At 48.0% G+C, this 22,333-nt stretch overlaps 1 protein-coding gene across 3 annotated transcripts in view; it reads left to right on the forward strand.

Annotated features, from left to right (window-relative positions):
- The window catches only part of CSNK1G1 (casein kinase 1 gamma 1), a 287,722-nt gene that overhangs the window by 250,934 nt on the left and 14,455 nt on the right, over positions 1-22,333 (forward strand). Inside the window, exons 11-12 of one of the 3 annotated variants that reach the window (XM_044979672.1) lie at positions 4,173-4,328; positions 10,997-11,107. The exons of 1 other annotated variant lie outside the window; for it this stretch is intronic. In XM_044979672.1, the coding sequence (XP_044835607.1) occupies positions 4,173-4,328; positions 10,997-11,107 (267 nt within the window). The remainder of the gene's footprint in view (positions 1-4,172; positions 4,329-10,996; positions 11,108-22,333) is intronic. One more of the 3 variants, XM_044979674.1, reaches the window with a different exon arrangement.

The raw sequence follows: 22,333 nt of genomic DNA on the forward strand, positions 1-22,333 counted from the left end.
TTTAGTCCTGAGTGGAGCGCAGAAGCTAGTCCAAGAGGTAACTAACAGGACCGCTTGGAAATAGTGACCATAATATAATAACATTTAACATCCCTGTGGTGGGAAGAACATCTCAACAGCCCGACGCTGTGGCATTTAATTTAAAAAAGGGGAACTATGCAAAAATGAGGGGGTTAGTTAAACAGAAATTAAAAGGTACAATGACTAAAGTGAAATCCCTGCAAGCTGCATGGGCGCTTTTTAAAGACACCATAATAGAGGCCCAACTTAAATGTATACCCCAAATTAAGAGAAACAGTAAATGAACTAAAAAAGAGCCACTGTGGCTTAACAACCATGTAAAAGAAGCAGTGAGAGAGAAAAAGGCATCTTTTAAAAAAAGGAAGTCAAATCCTAGTGAGGTAAATAGAAAGGAGCATAAACACTGCCAAATGAAGTGTAAAAATGTAATAAGAAAAGCCAAAGAGGAGTTTGAAGAACGGCTAGTCAAAAACTCAAAAGGTAATAACAAAATGTTTTTTAAGTACATCAGAAGCAGGAAGCCTGCTAAACAACCAGTGGGGCCTCTGGATGATCAGGATACAAAAGGAGCACTTAAAGATGATAAAGTCATTGTGGTGAAACTAAATGGATTCTTTGCTTCAGTCTTCACGGCTGAGGATGTTAGGGAGATTCCCAAACCTGAGCTGGTTTTTGTAGGTGACAAATCTGAGGAACTGTCACTGATTGAAGTGTCACTAGAGGAAGTTTTGGAGTTAATTGATAAACTTAACATTAACAAGTCACCGGGACCGGATGGCATTCACCCAAGAGTTCTGAAAGAACTCAAATGTGAAGTTGCGGAACTATTAACTAGGGTTCGTAACCTGTCCTTTAAAACGGCTTCTGTACCCAATCACTGGAAGATAGCTAATGTAACGCCAGTATTTAAAAAGGGCACTAGAGGTGATCCCAGCAATTACAGACCAGTAAGTCTAGTGTCAGTACCTGGCAAATTAGGTGAAACAATAGTAAAGAATAAAATTGTCAGACACATAGAAGAACATAAATTGTTGGGCAAAAGTCAACATGGTTTCTGTAAAGGGAAATCGTGTCTTACTAATCTATTAGAGCAGGGTTTCTCAAACAGAGGTTGCCACTTGTGTAGGGAAAGCCCCTGGCAGGCCAGGCCGGTGTGTTTACCTGCCCCGTCCGCAAGTCTGGCTGATCGCGGCTCCCACTGGCCGCGGATCGCTGCTCCGGGCCAATGGGAGTTGCTGGAAGCGGCGGCCAGTAAGTCCCTTGGCCCACACCGCTTCCAGCAGCTCCCATTGGCCCGGAGCAGCGATCCGCGGCCAGTGGGAGCCGCGATCAGCCAGACCTGTGGATGGGGCAGGTAAACAAACCGGCGCACCGGGGCTTTCCCTACACAAGTGGTGACCCCTGTTTGAGAAACCCTGTATTAGAGTTCTTTGAAGGGGTCAACAAACATGTGGACAAGGGGGATCCAGTGGACATAGTATACTTAGATTTCCAGAAAGCCTTTGACAAGGTCCCTCACCAAAGGCTCTTATGTAAATTAAGCTGTCATGGGATAAAAGGGAAGATCCTTTCATGGATTGAGAACTGGTTAAAAGACAAGGAACAAAGGGTAGGAATAAATGGCAAATTCTCAGAATGGAGAGGGGTAACTAGTGGTGTTCCCCAAGGGTCAGTCCTAGGACCAATCCTATTCAACTTATTCATAAATGATCTGGAGAAAGGGGTAAACAGTGAGGTGCAAAGTTTGCAGATGATACTAAACTGCTCAAGATAGTTAAGACCAAAGCAGACTGTGAAGAACTTCAAAAAGATCTCACAAAACTAAGTGATTGGGCAACAAAATGGCAAATGAAATTTAATGTGGATAAATGTAAAGTAATGCACATTGGAAAAAATAACCCCAACTATACATACAATATGATGGGGGATAATTTAGCTACAACAAATCAGGAAAAAGATCTTGGAGTCATCGTGGATAGTTCTCTGAAGACGTCCACGCAGTGTGCAGAGGCGATCAAAAAAGCAAACAGGATGTTAGGAATCATTAAAGGGATAGAGAATAAGAAGCAGAATATATTATTGCCCTTATATAAATCGATGGTATGCCCACATCTTGAATACTGCATACAGATGTGGTCTCCTCATCTCAAAAAAGATATACTGGCACTAGAAAAGGTTCAGAGAAAGGCAACTAAAATAATTAGGGGTTTGGAACGGGTCCCATATGAGGAGAGATTAAAGAGGCTAGAACTTTTCAGTTTGGAAAAGAGGAGACTAAGGGGGGATATGAAAGAGGTGTATATAAAATCATGAGTGATGTGGAGAAAGTAGATAAGGAAAAGTTATTTACGTATTCCCATAATACAAGAACTAGGGGTCACCAAATGAAATTAATGAGCAGCACGTTTAAAACAAACAAAAGGAAGTTCTTCTTCACTCAGCGCACAGTCAACCTGTGGAACTCCTTGCCTGAGGAGGTTGTGAAGGCCAGGACTATAACAGCGTTTAAAAGAGAACGGGATAAATTCATGGAGGTTAAGTCCGTTAATGGCTATTAGCCAGAATGGGTAAGGAATGGTGTCCCTAGCCTCTGTTTATCAGAGGGTGGAGATGGATGACAGGAGAGAGATCACTTATGTTATCTCTGCAATGTAACGACCTCACTGAGCTCAGGTAGTGAGACTCAAGGCCACTCCTAAACAGGTTCAAGGTGCACTGTGCTGCATAGCCATAACCCAGTGATCTGGTCCTAATGGCCTCTTCTAAAGATTGAAAGCAAGATTCTAAGCTCTGAGGCAGGGGTGTGTTTCCCTTAATGTTAACATTGTAAGCTACTATTTCAGCTACCTGTTTAGATCCACATAACTCTATTGTAAGGAGCAGCTCTCTGGCATGTCTATTTTCTATCCACTTCTTGAATCTAGAGGCCTACGTGATTCTAACAGTACTGTTTCAAACTTTGTCTTTGATTTATAGCCATGAAATACATTTAAAGGAAAGTGCATTTATAGTAGTTTCATGTGTATTGGGATGGTACTCCTGAACCAAGTGAGAGTCAAGCCTGATCTGAGAAATTGGGGGAAGGGATTTAATCAAAGGGAGGTCCTAAAAAGACTGTCCTGGTAGAAATAAGACTTAACATCTGGATTTGTTGACTTTGTATTATCTGAGGGAGGTGCAGTGTGTGTCACTCAGTGCTTTGCCCTGGTATTCTAAAGCAGTGGTTCTCAACCAGGGGTCCAGGGCTCCGAGCAGGTTTTGGGGGGTCCTCCAAGTGGAGCCAGCGTTAGACTTGCTGGGGCCCATGGCAGAAAGCCGAAGCCCCGCCCTGCATGGGTCTGAAGCCCAGGGCCCTGAGCCCTGCCACCTGGGGCTGAAGCCAAAGCCTGAACAACTTAACTTCATGGGGGCCCTGCTTGCTACCCTCTAATGCTGGCCCTGGCTTTTATATGCAGAAAACCAGTTGTGGCATAGGTGGGCTGTGGAGTTTTTATATCATGTGGCAGGGCGGGTTCTGAAATAAAAAGGTTAAGAACCCCTGTTCTAAAGGATTCAGAAACGAGGAGTCCTTGGGGCACCTTAGAGACTAACAAATTTATTTGGTGTAAGCTTTCATGGGCTAAAACCCCCTTTATCAGATGCATGGAGTGAAATATACAGTAAGCAGAATATATATAACAACACATGAAAAGATGGGAGTTGCCTTACCAAGTGGGGGGGTCATTGCTAACAAGGCCAGTTCAGTTAAGGTGGAAGTGGCCTATTTGCAACAGTTGACAAGAAGGGGTGACTATCAAGGGAGGGGAAATTACTTTTATAGTGCTAATGAGGCCAATGCAATCAAGGTGGATGTCGCCCATTTCCGACAGTTAACAAGAAGGTGTGAGTATCAGCAGAGGGAAAATTACGTTTTGTAGTGACCCATCCACTCCCAGTCTTTATTCAGGCATAATTTGATGCTGTCCAGTTTGCAAATTAATTCCAGTTCTGCAGTTTCTCGTTGGAGTCTGTTTTTGAAGGTTTTTTTGTTGAAGAATTGCCACTTTTAAGTCTGTTATTTAGTGTCCAGGGAAATTGAAGTGTTCTCCTACTGGTTTTTGAATGTTACAATTCTTGATGTCTGACTTATGTCCTCTTATTCTTTTGCGTAGAGACTTTCCAGTTTGGCCAATGTACATGGCAGAGGGGCTTTGCTGGCACATGATGGCATAAGATTCACTTCCTCTGTCATCCTAAATCAAGAAACTAATAGGAGCATATATCTCCTACTGCTACGAGAGAGAAGGCTGAACCTCTGGACTAGGAAGGTGCCGTTGTTAGCGACTATTGCTAGGTGGAAGTTAAAACAAGCCAGAACAGACCTAATTGTGCTGAATGTTTTTAAAAGGCAGGTGCTGTAGCTTTGAAAAGAGAAGCCTGATTAACTCTCCATTCTGCTTCCTTTTGCAGACTCTGCTGTTTAGTTCTCAGCAAGGTTCAGGATTTACTAGTTGAAGGGCCGACAAGTTTGCTCAAAGATAACTTGGCTCCTTTTTTCCTGTGTGTAACTGCCTAATATTCAGACTCTCACCCAGTTTGAACAAGGACATTCAACCTGTGTGGCTGTGCTCTTCCTCTAGCCAGGATAGGGCTCGCCTTCCACATCTTGAGGAGAGTAATGTTTCAAGGGAGCATAGTAGGATGGGGAGGCAGGAAACTGATTGATTGCAATCTTTGATTAGCTATTTCAATCTCATTGCTCATATCTTCTACTTACTTGAAGTAACTCCTACAGTCCTTCATTTTCCCACAAAAGTAAAGCTTGCTAATTTGATACATTTGCATTTTTAGTTTCTTTTGTTCAATATACTTGCTCTCAAACTGGGTGAAAAGTTAATCAAAATCTAAAAATGCTCTTCTTCTGTTTCCAGCTTTCATTAATGTTTGGTTTAAATTTGACACATTTGCTTAGATTTAGATGATGTCCATTGCTACAGTTTTGAATTGGTTAATATAATCGCAAATTGTGACATATCTATTATGAACTTCAGAGTTCTTGAAAGAGACAGCTCTGCTCATGCGTATTGGGTCTGACCAACAGCACAGCTCTATCTGACATGTCCTACAGCTCCCCCTGCTACTTCAGTCTTGGAGTAGATAAATTGACCACTTACACTATTGCCCACATTGATTGACTACTTTGGCAATTAGCCACATCAAGGTGCACATTTCTAGGGTATTAATGGATGTGTTGAGTCACAAATGTGGAATGAATTCACAGGAACAAAGGACTGTCACAGACCTCGCCAGCTTTCACTCCAAGCACAAAGTGCAGACCGGCCTTCTGGTATAAATGCAGAGCAGCATGTACATTAAAAATGCTTCACTAAACACACACTTCTTCGCCTGGGAAGAGGTTGAGGGAGATAGCAAACGTGAGATGTTAGTCATGCCATTGAATGAACTGCTGGATGGCACTCAGTTACTGTGGTGGTGAGGTTGCTATAAGAACCTGGATAGAATAGAATAGGCATCTAGATGAAGGTAAAGTGCCTTCAACCCCTGAGAAGTGCAGCAGTATAGCAATGCACACCCTGGCATGGTTCATTTCCACTAGCTATTTTTTTAAATCTAGAGACCATTCCAACCATTAATATGTAATTTTTAAAATCAACTTTTCTGTGAGTTCCAATGCCTGTCTTGTGGTAGACATGTTGATGAATGTTCCAGATGGACTCTATGGACCTTTCTTTTCATTATCTGAAAATCACTTCTTTTCCTTGGTGGAAGAGGCAGTGATGAGATGTGGCGTCAAGAGCCCCTGGACTATGGAAAACCCTGGTTGATGCCTCACTAACTGGGAAGTGCCCTTGTGAAAAACTGACCTTGTGATGTGTGGACTGCTGGATAGCTCTTCAATTCTGACTCTTAAAGGAGTCTTATTGTCACAAAGGGCAGCAGAGCCAGGAAAATGACTGTCTCACAGTGCAAGGACTCCACAGCAGATTGCTGCCTCGGGTTCCTGAACGGGAGAGGATGCTAATTAAAGCAAGAATATGGCTTTTAAATGATGTATCCTTTTAACACAGTAAGGTCTGTGAGTATGGGCAGATGAAGCTGAACCACAGGGACTTCCAGTTTCATCTACATACTGTGAGAGTTTCAGCCTTGCACCATAGAGATCTAGTGACATCACCACTTGTCAAGCTGTTAATTGCTGCTTTCTCTCAGCGATGGCAACCTCTATGGTCTGCCTGTCCGCTTCTTGCCCAAACACCACTGTGCCTTTTCCCATGCTGCTCTGTTTCGGAAACATTCCCTGTCAAAATTTCTAAAGGTGCCAGCCCTGTAATCCTTTCAAACCTGCCTCTGTCATGATGACTACAAGGGCATGAGTCTGGCCTTGGTTAGATAAGGAATGAACTGAAACTTCTGTTTTGTTAAACTCTGATCATTTTGTTACTTCATCCTGCCTTGCCTGGGCTGTACAAACAAGTAACAGTGTAATCCTTGATTGGGTCTCTAGGTACTACCATAATGCCAGTAATGTCCAAAAAGGCCTCGCTAGCCAATCTGTGTCCAGAGTGGTACTCTGATGCACCTCAGTACTGAACTACAACCCCTTTGCAGCAGTTTGTGTTGTGCTCCTACACAACTTGTGACGCTGCACCCTGGCCTCAACTATTGGTTTAGATGAGGGAGAAATATGGTGGCAAAACAGTGTTGTTAAACATCCCAACACTGAGGCATATTAGAAATTAACAAAAGAAAAAGCTGGAAGGATGCATTCCAAACAACGTGCAAACAAATCCAGGAGAGGTGCAGCAAAGCAGGAATCAGATAGGAGCACTATGAACAGAGATCACATTCTGCAGCCTGGGTTTCTTACCTGGAAATCTTATCACTTCATGCACCAATCCTAGGCTCATCAGGAGGATGAGAGCCTTGCCCTTCCCCTCCACCATAAATGAATGAGATGCAAGCCACATCACCTGATATGCATGTGCAGGTGACTAACTCACTTCCCTCAACTACCTCCACCCAGCCCAACAAAAAACACTGGCTCCAAAGCCAGTAAGTAGCAGGAGGTACGGTAGTCTCTCTAAATCATCCCATCTCCTGGAGGTTTACATATGGCCTTATACGAACTTACCACAAAATTCCCTCCCCTGCCCAGAAGGGATGAGAAGCCTCTGCCCATTCATCACTAAGGACCCTGATCCAAGACTTTTGTGTGGGGCATAAGATACTGGCTGAAAGCACAGATCTTCAGACCATTCCCTATATTGTCAGAGAGTACTTTGTTCTACTTCCATTGTTTGATTGGGGGGGGAGTTTCTCTTGTACCCCTGTTGGTAAAGTTGTCTCAATATGTAATCTCCTGCTATACTTCTGTGCCTGGGTTTATGCCAGATTGAGGATGTGTATGGCCAGGGTAACTCTGTGAGCTACTGCTGTTAATTTCCTTCTGTTCTAGGAGAGATTTGTGCCTTGTGGGTATTCTCCATGATGAAATGGTGACATTGGACAAGCTGTGGAAAGTCCACTTGATCACCAGACTTCTCCACTGTGGTGTAACCAGTTTCTTCTGGAAACATTTTCCATTGCTCCTTCCCATCTTTTAAAAGAACTAACTATACCTAGAAAGTAAACCTAAACTACAAATCCCATGTCAAAATCTGACCTTTGGAATAGGTTCCCCACTGGTTTGCAGACACATCTCCTTGTGAATATTACAGCCATTGTTTTCTGCCCATTTTCTTTCTCCTTCCTTTTTCCCTCTCTTGTTTTCTGGGGAGTTTTTGCTGTTTTGTCACTCCTCCTCCCCCATTCTCTTTTGCTCTTTTTTTGTGGCACCCCCTCCCTGTTTCATTCTTGGCAGAAGGCTACATGCTGTTTGGATTTGAGATGTTCACTAGTAGCTGTAAGAGGCCAGGTCACAGACGGTATGTTGCAGTTTAGCTGAGTGCCATAGAACAGCTTGGGCCAATAGACTTCCTGCCTGAGTCTGTAGTCCTGTACACAAGCTGCTCCTGTGTGCTGTTTCAAAAGGACAAATTATATAAAACAAAGACCAGAGAATGGAGTGGAATCAGAAACGAGTTTGGATTCATCTTCACTGTACTTTACTAGGTACTTTCCTAAGTGAAATCTGTTCTCTAAGCAGGGCCGGCTCCAGACCCCAGCGCGCCAAGCAGGCGCGTGGGGCGGCATTGTCCGGGCAGGGCGGCATTTGGCTCCGGCGGACCTTCCGCAGTCATGCCTGCGGGAGGTCCACCAGAGCCCCGGGACGAGCGGACCTGCCGCAGGCATGACTGCGGAGGGTCCCCTCTTCCCACGGCTCCGCTTGAGCTCCCGCAGGCATAACTGCGGCGGGCGCGCTGGTCCCGTGGCTCCGACGGAGCTCCCGCAGGCATGACTGCGGATGCTCCACCGGAGCCGCGAACCAGTGCACCCGCCGCAGACACTTCTGCCCCGGCCGCGAGACCGGGGAAGGGCGGCGAGCGCGCCGCCCTGCTTGGGGCGCTGTAATTTCTAGAGCCGCCCCTGTCTCTAAGATGTCTGTATCAGCCTCAAAATGATCAGGTGCTCAGAATATTTATCCTCCTCAAAAGCATTTTGTACCATGGAAAAGTATTTCTGCAGCAGAGCATGTTTTGACAAAGCATAACTAAAGAGTAATTCATTTTAGCCCACTATTAGCCAAGTCATAGATTAGTGTGAAGATCTTTGCTTAACTTTGGGTTAATTGACTGACTTAACATGCATTTATACTCTCAAGTATCAGTGATTTATTCTGTGTTCCCAGAAGCAACTAAACATGATTTCTCTCCATTTAAAACAAAAATGAATTGTTGGGGCAAGTTCTGCCCTCAGATACAGGTACCCAACCCAGAAGGAGTTGATGGGAGTCATATGGCTATTTCAGAATGCTATAACATTTAATGTATGTGCTAACCTGTAACCTTTGTCAGTCGTGTAGAACTAAGCTGAGCTCTCTGATTATGGTTCTACATCAGGCCTTTCTTCCTAGAAAAGTAAAAACTTGCAGGTAGGATGGCCAGGGCACCTGGAAGCACAAGACCCTATGCAGCTAAACGATTATAGGCACACTGAGCAGATCACGCTCAATCTGTCCTAAAGAGAGCAGCTTGTGGCCTTGGAGTATGAAAGCTTCAGAAAGCCACCTACCCTGTTAAGCTATATCTGTCATTTTGTGCCAGGCAATATCAGAGCTTCCAATAGCCATTGTTTGACTTCTTTGCCTTCCGTTACTAGACACCAAGAGGGTTAAAACTCCAAGCTTGTCTGGAGTATGGAACTTAATGTAGGCTCTAGCTGATCGCAGCAGGATCAGATCTTAACCCCTGCTGCAGCAGCAATTACAGCTTGAGTTACTGCTCTGTGTGCTGCCTTTAAGTCTATTCATTTTTCATCTTCATAGTGATTCTGTGGCTGTCCGGTGTAACGTTGGAGCACCTTACAATCATTAATGGATTTTATCCTTAAAACATCTAGCAGCCAAAGGCATAATGTGATTCAGTGGCTAGACGTTGAAGCTAAACCAATTCAGAGTAAAAATAAGTATGCTACTGGCCACATCAGTCCCAATTGCAGACATGTTTCTGTTAGCACTAGGTAGCTGCCAAGCTTGCCTTTTCCAGAGACATCTGCACCCTGGTCAGCATGATGCTTGGTAGTAATTCCATTTTAAGCTCTCTGCAGCAGGAAGTGTCTTTCCATGGTTTGCACAGTGCCTAGGATAATGAAGCCTCTATCCCAAACTGGCACGCCTGCAATATAAATAAAAACTAGGGTGGGGGAGAAGGTCATCACCAGCAGCATGAAGCAAAATACACATCAGAGAGAAAAGGAATAAGCAAGAAACAAGATGATGAGGGAAGGGAGTGGAGAACAGACAGAAAAGGATGTCAGGCTCATGTTGGGGTGGGGGAGGGTGGGCAGGGTATGGAATATACAAGAAAAACACAGGAGAAAGGGGGTGATAACAGCATGTGCCAGGGCGGGGAAGGTTCCCAGTTGTCTATACTGGCACTTCGTCGGCAAAACTTTTGTTGTTCAGAGGAGTTAAAAAAACACACACCTCCAAACGACAAACATTTTACAGACGAAAAGCGCCAGTGTGAACAGCACTTTGTCGGCAAGAGAGTGCTCCTGCCGACAAAGCCGCCCGCTGCCCCTCATGGGGGGTGGAAGTTTTCTGTTGGCAGGAGAGCTACACTGTGTGCCTTTTAGCGGCATGACTGTAGTGGCACAGCCGTGTCACTAAAAGCCTCATAGTGTAGCCATAGCCTGCAAAACTTTCCTGCTAAGTAATGGTAGCTGAAAGCAACTAGTTTGACTAGTTTAGTACTCTTGTCTCCATTTGGAAGAAGAGAACATTATAACAACTTCTGATTTACTCGGGCTTGTTTTCAGGAAAAACTCACACTTTTGCAAAGTAGGTGTGAAAACTTTTGAGCATATTTCTTTTTGCATTACTGGGTGTGTTTTGAAACCAGTTCCTGGTATAATAAACATGGTTCTCATCAGACATCTTGCAGTTTGGGCTCCTGGACTCAAAAGCCCTATGTCCAGTGGAGGCTGGATTTGTGTGTCTGACCCCACTGCAGATAAACTCTAGTATCTGTGTCTTGACAGACCTCGTTAAAAATATATTACAGTTCCATTCACTAGTTTGTAAATTCCTTTGTCAAAATATCTAAGCAGAACCCATACTGAAGTAGCTCAGATGTTTTCTGAAAATGCATTTCTCCATTTGCTGGGTTGAATGAATCCTCTCCAGCACTTACTGCTCTCAAATGTGCAATGTGTTTGGTAAAATGAACTTTTAACCAACCTAAATGTTCTTTTAAATGCCTTGCTTTTTTCAGTGAACTAACCCCACTAACTATTATATTCTCAGTGCTTTGCCTTGGTTCACCTTTATCTTTCCTTCCATCTCTTGCTGTCATGCTTCTGAATGCCTGAGCAGACGGCGTCATCAGACCGCCGAGGAGAGTGGGAGATCCAACCAAGCCGGCAGACAAATACCTCGTACCTGACATCTCACTTGGCTGCAGACCGTCATGGGGGATCAGTACAGGTATTACCTCTTCCAGACCTGCACAGCTTTGCCATCAGAATCTGTTTAAAATTCCTGACGTCTCATTTAATCTCAGCTACAATATTCCTGTGATCAGGAGAACTGTGTGTATTCAGAAGCAACTGTGCTTTTTGGGTGCTCTTCACAAAGCAGACAAGCTCTGTCCTGCAGTAGCTTAATGCTTAAACTGTAGTCTCATGACACCCAAGAGGACCAATGACTGGTCAACTCAGCTTACTGCTACAGTCCCTGCAATAGCTTTTTACCAGGAATTATTTAAAATAAGATATATGGAGCGATCTACCAAAACTTGATAGTCAGATAAACTGTTAACCACAGTTTAGTATATGAAGAAATACTATTCCTGTTTATACTTGTAACTAGCGGAGAGAATACGGAATAGGATTGTGTACCGACTATAAAATCCTCCAAAATGATGTAATTAAGCTATAAAACAATTAGATGTGTTACTGACAATTGACATAAACCTAAGTGGGTTGTTGCATACAAGCACAAAAGTGCTAGGAAAAAGTTACTGCTCTTCTAGTTCAGTTTTTATATGTAGACTGTGTGTGAGCAGATGGTTGAATGCATCTTATGAGATGTATCCAGGGGGACATCACTGGGTTGACTGTAGTGATGCACTGTAGAATTGCTAGTAGGAGGAAGATGTACAGTTACTTTTCCCCTCAGATTGATGAGAGAAGCACATTGATGCTACATTGAGGTTCTACTGGCTTTGTATTTCTCCAGGTCCCCAATGTATTACCTCATAATTGTTTGTTTGTATTTGAGAAGAAACCTAAGGTTTCAGTCAGGGTTGGGGCCTAGTTGTGCTAAGTGTTGTACAAATGCAAAGTGTAAGCTCTGTGGGGCAGGAGCCCTGGCTGTTTTAGAGATAGGATGTAACAAGCGACGTAATAGTGGTAATGAAGGTGGAATGAGTAACAGTAATAAACACTATAAGGGTTAACATTATGCACAACTCCTTATTTCCAAATCAGCTGAAAAGAGTTTTCTTTTTCATAAATCAGCTTTCTCTTACTGCCTTCCAGCCTAGCTAAGCCTAGCTTTATTACACTAGTAACCGGGAGGAATAAATGCAAAATGCATTTAATGCAGCCTCCTCCTGGGCTCCATACCTAAAATGAAGGAACACAAGCCATTAAAGCATAAGGAGAGCTGTGTACTATCAATGCTCATTTTAGCGATGAACTGAATTCCTTCATGGTGGTTTGCCATGTGACAGCTGCTTGGCTTGCTCAGCTCTGGTTTCTGTGACACAAGCTGTGGCTTGGCCATATGAACTGGGTGTGTAGAAGTGAATGTGAAGAGATTTCTTCCATGGTGTGTGCCAGAACTGGAGGGAGTGAGAGAGGTCTGAGCCTTTGAGGAATTGAGCCCTGTTACTTTTTTTAAATTCTTCAGAAGCATTATACACATTGCACAGTGAACTAGTTTGTTCTTTCACTCTGATATAGGGAGGTGTTTTACAAAAGTGCTATTTGAATATTCAGTCATAAAGGATTGATCTGCTGGTCTGTGGATCTGCATACTGTTTTTCTCCCTCCTTCCTTCTGGGTAGGTACTATGTGCACCACAGAGTAAACACTTGGCAAAAGCTAAATACAGTTCTTCTACACACACGGTTATGATTATGCCATATGGAATCCTTTGCATCCTCCTTCAGGAGGTACTTTAAAGGTGTTGCTTCTCACCACCCAAATGGCACATAAGGTCTCTCACCAGCTGAAGAATGATTTGAGGTGAAGTCATTTCATAGAGCTCTCAGAACGCTGTAGAATCCCAATTGAAAGTGCACACTAAAGACTCTACTGAGAGAGTAACATCACCAGTAAATTAATCATTGCTTATGGGAGTCTCCTCCTGGATGGGATGGTACTATTCTCCATGTGCAGGTCTTAGCCAGACTGGCCATGAGATGACTCTTACACTATATGGCATGCTTACAAGCCCCCTTTCAAGCTTCCCAAGAACTTCTGTGTGGAAAGACTGCTTGCAACTTTAAATATCAGTTCTTGCTGAGGTATAAATCTTTGCTGCTGATACTTGGCTAGATTCAAGGGACTCTTGTTTTTTATAGTCCAGCATGTTAGTGGGCCTTTTCACTTAAAGAATTCTCTGGGCACCCGAGACATTGAAAACTGGGATGAGGAATTAGTGTCTGCAGGATATCTGTGGCTCTGTTCTACACTGACTCAGCATTTGTCTAAACAAGGAAAATTTATAGAGACACATTATACCACTACAGCTATACTGATGGTATACCCTGGATGGACACTCTCTTATTTCAGAATAAAAGTGCCGTTTTCCAGTTTAGTTTGTGTGTTTGAAAGTGATATAAGCTAAACTGAAAAAAGGCACTTTTATTCTGAAATAAGTGTGTCCACAGGAGGCATTATACCAGCATAGCTATATTGTACCAATATAGTTATGCCAGTAAGTTTCCCTGTGTAGGCAACCCCTTAGTCACTGCAGCCTCTAAATCTCTGCAGAGACTTCCTCCATCATGTGGCAAACCCTTAAATCTCTACTTGATTTCAATTAAATCTCAGGACAAACTTCCTAATTGTAAGAACGGTAGGACAGTGGAACAGACTGCCTTGGGAGATTGTGGAAGCTCCTTTGCTGGAGGTTTTCAAAGGTAGGCTGGATAGCCAAGTGTCGTGGATGATTTCAACTCAACAAATCCTGCATCTTTCCGGGGGTTAGACTAGCGATCCCTTCTAACCCTGTGATTCTACATTACCTGTTAGTGGAAATCAGAACTGCTCCACTGTGCCCATAAGCATCATTTATGGAAGCAGCTAGTCTTATTCCTGTATCATGGCCACCTAAAGAGTTCCTCAGCTGATGCCTGGCTATCTCTGGGTCTTCTAGGGATCAGTTTTTGAACAGTAGCTGTTTTTCCTGGAAGGAATTTGCCATGTGTGACATAGTAAATTGTTACTGGGTAAAAAATGAAGAGAAAACCCAAGCCCTCTGAGAAGTTAGGTTTAATGGAAAAGCATCTGTAGAAAGTTTAACTGCCCTAGGCCTGGTCTGTGCTATATAGTTAGGTTGACATAAGCCACCTTGCATCAACCTAGTTGACACTTAAATTTGTCTCTCACCGATGTAGGCTTCCCTTTACGCCGACATAGTAACACCACCTCTCTAAGCAGTGTTGAGCCATAGTTGACGTATTGAGGTTGACATAGCTTGAATGTAGATGTTGCATTATCTGTGTCGAGCCTAAGTGTCCTCTAGCAGCTGTTCCACAATGTCCGGCACTGACTGTTCTGGGCACAATTGTGAACTTCACTGCCCAGGAGTCACGGAGATCTGAAGCCCCCCCTGCACACCACCCTTTAAAGCCCTGCAGATTTTTAAAATGCCTTTTCCTGATTATCCAGCTTGGCGAGCACACCTAGCAGCTCTCCACTGTTGTGTGCAGCTGACCATGCTGGCTACGTGCTCCAGACATGCTCTGGCTTGAAGTAGAGAGGAGATATTGGATCTCCTGGGTCTGTAGGGAGAAGAGGCTATGCAAACACAGCTGGGGACCAGCTGTAGAAACATGGATGTCTCAGAGCAGATTGCACGAGGAATGCAGGAGAAGGAATATAACAGGGATCAGCAGCAGTGCCATGTGAAAGCAAAGGAGCAGCGGCAGGCATACCAGAAGGTCAGGGAAGCCTTTGATCCAGAGCCAAGCCACAGACCTGCCACATTTACAAAGAACATAACGCCATACTTGACAGAAACCCCACCGCCACCCCACACGCCACCATAGATTCTTCTGAGGAGCCCGAGTCACAGGCCCCTGATGTGAACAGCGAGGACGAGGAGGAGGAGGATGGGGGACATGCGGCTGAGGCATCTAGTTATGCTGTGACCTGTTTCAGACTCCACTGTGGTCCAGCCAGTCCTCGCAGTCAAGCAGGGGCGAGCCCAATGAAGGGAAAGGAAAAGTGTGTAAATTTATTTCCAATTACTCTGCTGGAACCCCCAAATTAGCAGGACACAGCTATCGACTTTTCATTAATTTACTGGTATTAGAAGAGGCAACAGAACAATTAAGCCAGGTACCGTTATCTGCTTTTCATTCCTTTGTACAGTTAGGCAGGGGACCATGCAGTGCAGTTTATGTATCTAGGGATGTCCCTTGAATCCTCCTAAGAGATTTCAATGAAACTTTCATGGAGTCCTCTGCAATCCTCTCCAGCAGTTTTCTAGGGATGGCAGCCTTATTTCTTCCTCCACGGTAGGACGGTTTCCCACACCAGTCAACGATAACTTCAGCAGACACCATTGCAATGCACAGGTTAGCAGTACACAGGCCGGGGCAGCTTCAGGACACCAGCAGCAGCTGTGTTCTCTGTGCCTTTGTTACCCTTAGGAGTGAGATATCAGCTAAAATCACCACTGCCTGTGGAAAAGGTGCCAGTATTCAGTGCCAGTGTCCTGTTACTCATCATTTCATGCAACCGAGCAATTCCTTCCTCATTTTTCTTACCCCCGGCAGGCCATAGTCACCATGGCAGAATCTGTGCATGGCGCTGTGCACAAGCACTCCGAAGCAGAGGTGTCAATAAGCGTCTTGTTTAAAACTTCAGGCATGCACAGGAAGGGAGTTCTGTATCTTAACTTTCACTTTTTGTTGTGACTTTGGAACTGTTGGAAATAGGTGACATCTACCTTGATTGCATTGGCCTCATTAGCACTACAAAAGTAATTTTCCCTCCCTTGATCGTCACCCCTTCTTGTCAACTGTTGAGAATAGACCACTTCCACCTTAACTGAATTAGCCTCATTAGCATTGACCCCCCACTTGGTAAGGCAACTCCCATCTTTTCATGTGCTGTAATATTTATACTGCTTTCTGTGTTTTTCATTCCATGCATCTGATGAAGTAGGTTTTAGCCCACGAAAGCTTATGCCCAAATAAATTCTTTAGTCTCTAAGGTGCCACAAGGACTCCTCATTGTTTTTGGAACCTCTGTGTTTTATCTGTAGCTGCTGCCATTGCAGCCTTCAGGGGCTCCCCTCCACACTCTCAGAATGCCTGAGTCAGATAAGGAGGAGAGAAAGAAGAGGACTCGGATGACATGTTCAGCAAGATTCTGCAAGTCAGTGCTGCACCAGGCTGTCAGCAGAGGACCTGGAGGGTGAATATTGCAGACAGCCTGGAGAAGGAAAGAGCTGACAGGAGAAAGGCCTGGGAGTCAGAGGCAGCTGCACCAGTTTATAATGGTGCTTCTGCTGCAAACACAGATAATCCACGCGCCTGTGAATCTACAGTTTCAACAGTCCCAGGCTTGCCTCCCTTTGCAGTCCATGGAGAACTCCAGTATAGTATCTCCCTTTACCCCCCCAATATTTCACATGGCATCAGGGTCCGCATCCCTACCCCTACTATGGCACACCAGGGGAAAGTAAAGATGACGAAGCTTCACATACACTGACCTGTGAGAGCCACAGATGAGGTGTGTGTGTGTGTGTGTGTGTAACCAAAATGGACATAAATGTTCCTTTCCTTTTGTTAAATTCTGTTACATTAAAATCTTACTACATTTATTAATTTGGTTTTAACATGCACAGAAGTTTTGAAGTGCGTTTGTGTAACAGGCGGGTCCGGGGCTCAACCCTCTGAGGGGAGGAGGGGAGCCACACCGGCCCGCTACATTCCCCCCCCTCAAGCCTGGCTCCCATACCTTGGGGCCAGGTCCTTCCATCTCCTCAAGGCGGGACAGGAAGTCGGCATTTGCGTGGTCCTTGCCCGCCCGATGCCGGATGGTAAAGGCATAGGGCTGCAGGGCTAGGTACCACCGCATGATCCGGGGGTTGTTATCCTTCATCCTCATCAACCATTGGAGGGGTGCATGGTCCGTGACGAGGGTGAAGGGGGCACCTAGGAGGAAGAATCGGAGGGCGTCACAGGCCCACTTCACCGCTAGGGCTTCTTTCTCGATCACGGAATAGTTGCGCTCGCGGGGGAATAGCTTCCGGCTGAGGTATATCACGGGATGATCCCCCCCCTCCATGTCCTGCGACAGGACCGCCCCGACGCCGGTCTTAGACGCGTCTGTCTGTAGAATAAACGGCTTGTCGAAGTCCGGGCTGTACAGGACTGGTTCCTGGCAAAGGCGGTCCTTCAGGGTCTGGAAGGCCACCTCGCACTCGGCCGTCCAGCGCACCTGTCGGGGACTATTTTTCTTGAGGAGCTCAGTTAGGGGTGCGGCAATTGAGGCAAACTGCGGAATAAACCGCCGGTAATACCCGGCGAGCCCCAGGAACTGCCGCACTTGACGCTTCGTCGTGGGCGTGGGACAGTCCGCAAGGGCCTGTACCTTGCCTACCAGGGGTCTGATTCGTCCTCCTCCCACCGTGTAGCCCAGATAGGTGGTCTCCTGCCATGCGATCCTACATTTCTTAGGGTTGGCGGTCAACCCCGCCTCCCGCAAGGTTCGTAGGACCGCGGCGACCCGGTTGAGGTGATCTTCCCAGTGGCGGCTGTAGATTACCACATCATCCAAGTAGGCGGCCGCATACTCCTGGTGAGGCCGCAAGAGGTGGTCCATCAACCGCTGGAAGGTCGCAGGGGCCCCATGGAGGCCGAACGGCATCCGATTAAATTGATAAAGGCCTGAGGGGGTAGCAAAGGCCGTTTTTTCTTTGGACGCTTCGTCGAGGGGGATCTGCCAATACCCTTTGCTCAGGTCCAGGGTGGTGATAAATTGGGCTTCCCCCAGGCGGCCCAGGAGCTCATCCACCCTGGGCATCGGATAGGCGTCAAACCGCGAGATGGCGTTTACCCGACGGAAGTCTATACAGAATCGGCGCGTACCGTCCGGTTTGGGGACCAGCACCACCGGGCTGCGCCATTCACTGCAGGAGGGCTCGATGACCCCCAAGGCTAACATGGTTCGGACTTCTTCATCTACCTCCTGTCGCATCCGGTACGGCAAAGGCCGGGTGGTTTCTCTGATCGTTTTCCCTGGCTCGGTCAGAATTGTGTGACAGGCCCGGGTTGTATAACCTGGGGCGGCCGTGAAGGTTTTTTGGAAAGCCTGCAGGAGACATGTAGCCTGCTTACGCTGCTCTGCCGTGAGCGAGGGGCCTATCGGGGGTTCCTCCACGCCCTTCGTCTCAGCCGTGTCCGGACCCAGCTCGGGCTCGGGCGGGCAAGGGTCGATCAGTAGGCCCTCTCGGTCACACCATGGCTTTAGCAGATTAATGTGGTAGATCTGGAGCTTCTTCCGTCGGTCGGGTTGGCGGATTTCGTATGTCACGGGTCCCACTTGCCGCACCACCTCATAGGGCCCCTGCCAACGGGCCAACAGCTTCGACTCGCTGGAGGGAAGGAGCAGTAGGACCCGGTCCCCAGGAGCGAACGTCCGGGCCCTGACCTCCTGGTTATAGTTCCGCTCCTGCTTCGCCTGGGCGGCCCGCAAATTCTCCCGGGCTACTGTCCCGGCCTGGGTCAGGTATTCCCGTAATTGGTGGACGTACTGGAGGAGGCCCTGGGTTGGGGAGGCCGACTCCTCCCAGGTCTCCCGCATCAAATCTAAAAGTCCGCGGGGCCTCCGCCCGTACAACAGTTCAAAGGGGGAGAACTTAGTTGAGGCTTGCGGAACCTCCCGGATGGCCAGAAGCAGGGGTGGTAGGAACTGGTCCCAGTGCCGCAATTCCTCAGGGGGAAATTTTTTTAGCATGTCCTTAAGGGTGCGGTTGAACCGCTCTACCAGCCCGTCGGTCTGTGGGTGGTACACTGACGTACGCAGCTGTTTCACCCCCAGGAGCTTGCAGACCTGTTGGAGCAGCCGGGACGTGAAGTTAGTGCCCTGGTCTGTTAGGATCTCCCTAGGCAACCCTACTCGGGAAAATATCTTCATCAGTTCCCCCGCAATGGTCCGGGCGGTGATGCTCCGCAGGGGGACGGCCTCGGGGAAGCGGGAGGCGTAGTCCACAAGGACGAGGACATACTGGAAGCCGGCCGCGCTTCGGGGAAGCGGACCTATCAGGTCCATGGCGACCCGCTCAAAGGGGGTCTCGATGATTGGCATGGGGACCAAGGGGGCCTTGGATACCCGAGGCGGTGCGGCCAGCTGACACTCAGGACAGGAGGTACAATATTGCTTCACCTCTTGATGAATACCAGGCCAAAAGAACCGCGTCAGGATTCGGGCGAGGGTCTTCTCTTGCCCCAGATGCCCGGCGGCGGGCACATCGTGGGCCAACTGCATCACAGCCCTGCGGTGACAGCGGGGTACCAACAATTGCGTCAAGGGTTCACGGGTGCGTGGGTCTCGATCGATGCGGTAGGTATGGCGCCTGAATCGCTGCCGAAACGTCTCCGGGCTAATGTCCAAAGCGTCTAGGACTGCGGCCTTCACGCGGTCGTAGTCGCGGGCTTCTTCGGTCGCCAGCCCCCGGTAGGCTGCTTGGGCCGGCCCAGTCAAATAGGGGGCGAGCAAGGTGGCCCACTGGTCTCTTGCCCATCCCGCCACGAGGGCCACCCGCTCAAAAGTGACCAAGAAGGCCTCCGGGTCATCATCTGGGCCCATCTTGGTCAGACGCAGGGGGGTCGCCAGACGCGGACCCCCTCCCATGACCTCCCCCGCAGGCCATTCAGCGGGGCGGGGGGCGGGCCCGAGGAGGTGCTGCAGCTGGGTCCCAAGCTGCTGCACCAGCTGCTGTTGCTGCTCCAGCTGAGCTACCTGCTGCTGTTGCTGCTGCTGGAGCTGGGCCGCGTCTCGCTGCCGCTGCTGTTCCAGCTGGGCGGCATGCTGTTGCTGCTGCTGTAGGAGTTGAGCCGTCTGTTGCCGCTCCTGGCTTTCCACCAGCAGCTGGAACAGCCGGTCTGCCTCCATCGTCCTGGCTAAGAGGGCGCTCCGCCGCCCTCTCACCGGCCCCTTCTCACAGGGGCAAGGGATCAAGTCCCTGGTCAGGTGCCACTTGTAACAGGCGGGTCCGGGGCTCAACCCTCTGAGGGGAGGAGGGGAGCCACACCGGCCTGCTTGTCTCACGGGGGTTCTGTCCTGTCTCTTTAAGGCTAGGACAGGCCCAGGCCCCCTGGTGCAGGGGCTGGGCGACAAACAGTCTAGATAGGTCTCAGGCCTTTGGTAGCAGGCTGAGCCAGTAACAACAGTACAGGGGCTCAGGCCTTTTGTGGCAGGCTGAGCCAGTAGCAAACAGTACAGGGGCTCAGGCCTCTTGTGGCAGGCTGAGCCAGTAGCAAACAGTACAGGGGCTCAGGCCTTTTGCGGCAGGCTGAGCCAGTAGGTAGAGGGGGACGACTGCCACCCGTGAGTGGGGTGGCAGGGGGGGACACAGGCCCACCCATTCCACTGTGTCCCGGCCCGGGGCCCTAGGCAGCGGTCCTCACTGCTGCCGGTCAGTGGGGATCCTGACCGCAACACACTGACATGGGTTCAGTCTGGTCAGCAGCCTGACTGAGGTCAGCTGCCCCCGGGCCACTTCCACTATCCCCCTCTTGTCCTACCTGGTCCACGGCGTCTCGCCCCGGGAAGTCCCACTGCATGGGCTCGTCCCAACCCGGGCTGGGGGGTAGGTCTGGTAGGTCCTTAGGGAAGTCCAGCCAATCCTGCCCCGGGGCTCCTCGGGGTAACAGCATGGCAGCTGGGGCGTTCCCCCGGGCTCCTCGTCGTAGGTGGCGCGGGGGAGTTCCGGCTGGTCTTCCCAGGAGCGAGGTAGGGTGCTCTCCGTCCAGTCCAGGCAGTCGCTCGGGGCTCCAGTGGTTCCTCCGGTAGGAGCTCCCTCAGGCAGGTCTGCTCTCCCCGGTGGCTGAGAGCTGACTGAGCTGGGAGGCCCGGCTTTTATTCTTCCGGGTCGCCGCCTGACCCTCTGAGGGGCGGGCTCACCATGCTGTAGCCCCGCCCCTTCCTGTGTCCGGGGCTCAACCCTCTCCGGGGAGGAGGGGAGCCACACCGGCCCGCTACAGTTTGTTACTCAATAAAACTCTATTGTTTGGAAAATAATTCATCTTTACTAGTTCCTAACATATGTTGCAGAATGACTGGTGGTATCAAAGGTGTCCACTTACTTTTACACTGTGACACAACTCAGGGTCAGTGTAATAATCATAAATGTACAGCAAACATCACAGCAGTAATCAGTGCTTTGTCAGTGTTCTGTTTATAGGTGTGCACCAAGCCCCCCACAATTCCTAAGAGGCCCCAAACTTCAGGCCTAGGTAGTGCACAGTCCACCACAACTGTGGCTTGCCGCTAAAGTGCTCTTTCAAAGCCTCCCTGAGCCATGTAGCTGCACACTGAGCTGTTATGATAGCCCTTGCATTAGGCTGTTCAAACTCAGCAGACAGCTGTTCCACCTCCACCCCAGCAGCAACTTTTCCCTTTTGCCTCACAGATATTGTGCAGGACACAACAGGCAGCTATAGCCATTGGGATATTTTTCTCAGAGATCCAGTCTTTTGAGTAAACCATGCCATCCTCCTTTCAGTCTACCAAAAGTGCATTCAACTGTCATATGGAACCTGCTGAGCCAATAGTTGAATCTTTCCTTGGTGCTGTCCAAGTGGCCAGTGTACAGCTTCATGAGCCAGGGGAGTAAGAGGTAGGTTGGATCCCCCAGGATCCAGGGCCAGCTCCAGGTTTTATGCCGCAGAAGTGCAAAAAAAAAAAAAAAAAAAAAAAAAAAAAGCCAAAATGCCACCCCTTGAAAAGTGCCGCCCCAAGCACATGCTTGGAATGCTGGTGCCTAGAGCCGGCCCTGCCAGGATCGCTGCTGGCATTTCAACATTGCCAATGGTAATCTGCTTGTCAGAAAAGAAAGCCCCTACTTGTAGCTTTCTGAACAGCCCTGTGTTCCTGAAGATGCAAGTGTCTTGACTTTCCCTGACTCGCCAGCAGGGTAAAGGGTCCCCGGGGATCCACCAGCGCCTGCATAACCATAGAAAAACAGCCCTGTCTGTTGATGTACTCTGTGGGAGGGTGGTCAGGTGCCAAAACAGAGAGTTGTATACACATCCCTACTGCAGTTCAGGAACCCCTTTGCTGCAACACCATCCACTATATCCTGCACATTGCTGAGAGACACAGGGGAGAGGGATAGCTCAGTGGTTTGAGCATTGGCCTGTTAAACCCAGGCTTGTGAGTTCAATCCTTGAGGGGGGCCATTTAGGGATCTGGGGCAAAATAATCTGTCAGGGATGGTACTTGGTCCTGCTGTGAAAGCAGG

This window comes from Mauremys mutica, chromosome 11, assembly GCF_020497125.1.
Source record: "Mauremys mutica isolate MM-2020 ecotype Southern chromosome 11, ASM2049712v1, whole genome shotgun sequence".
Classification (NCBI taxonomy): Eukaryota; Metazoa; Chordata; order Testudines; family Geoemydidae; genus Mauremys; species Mauremys mutica.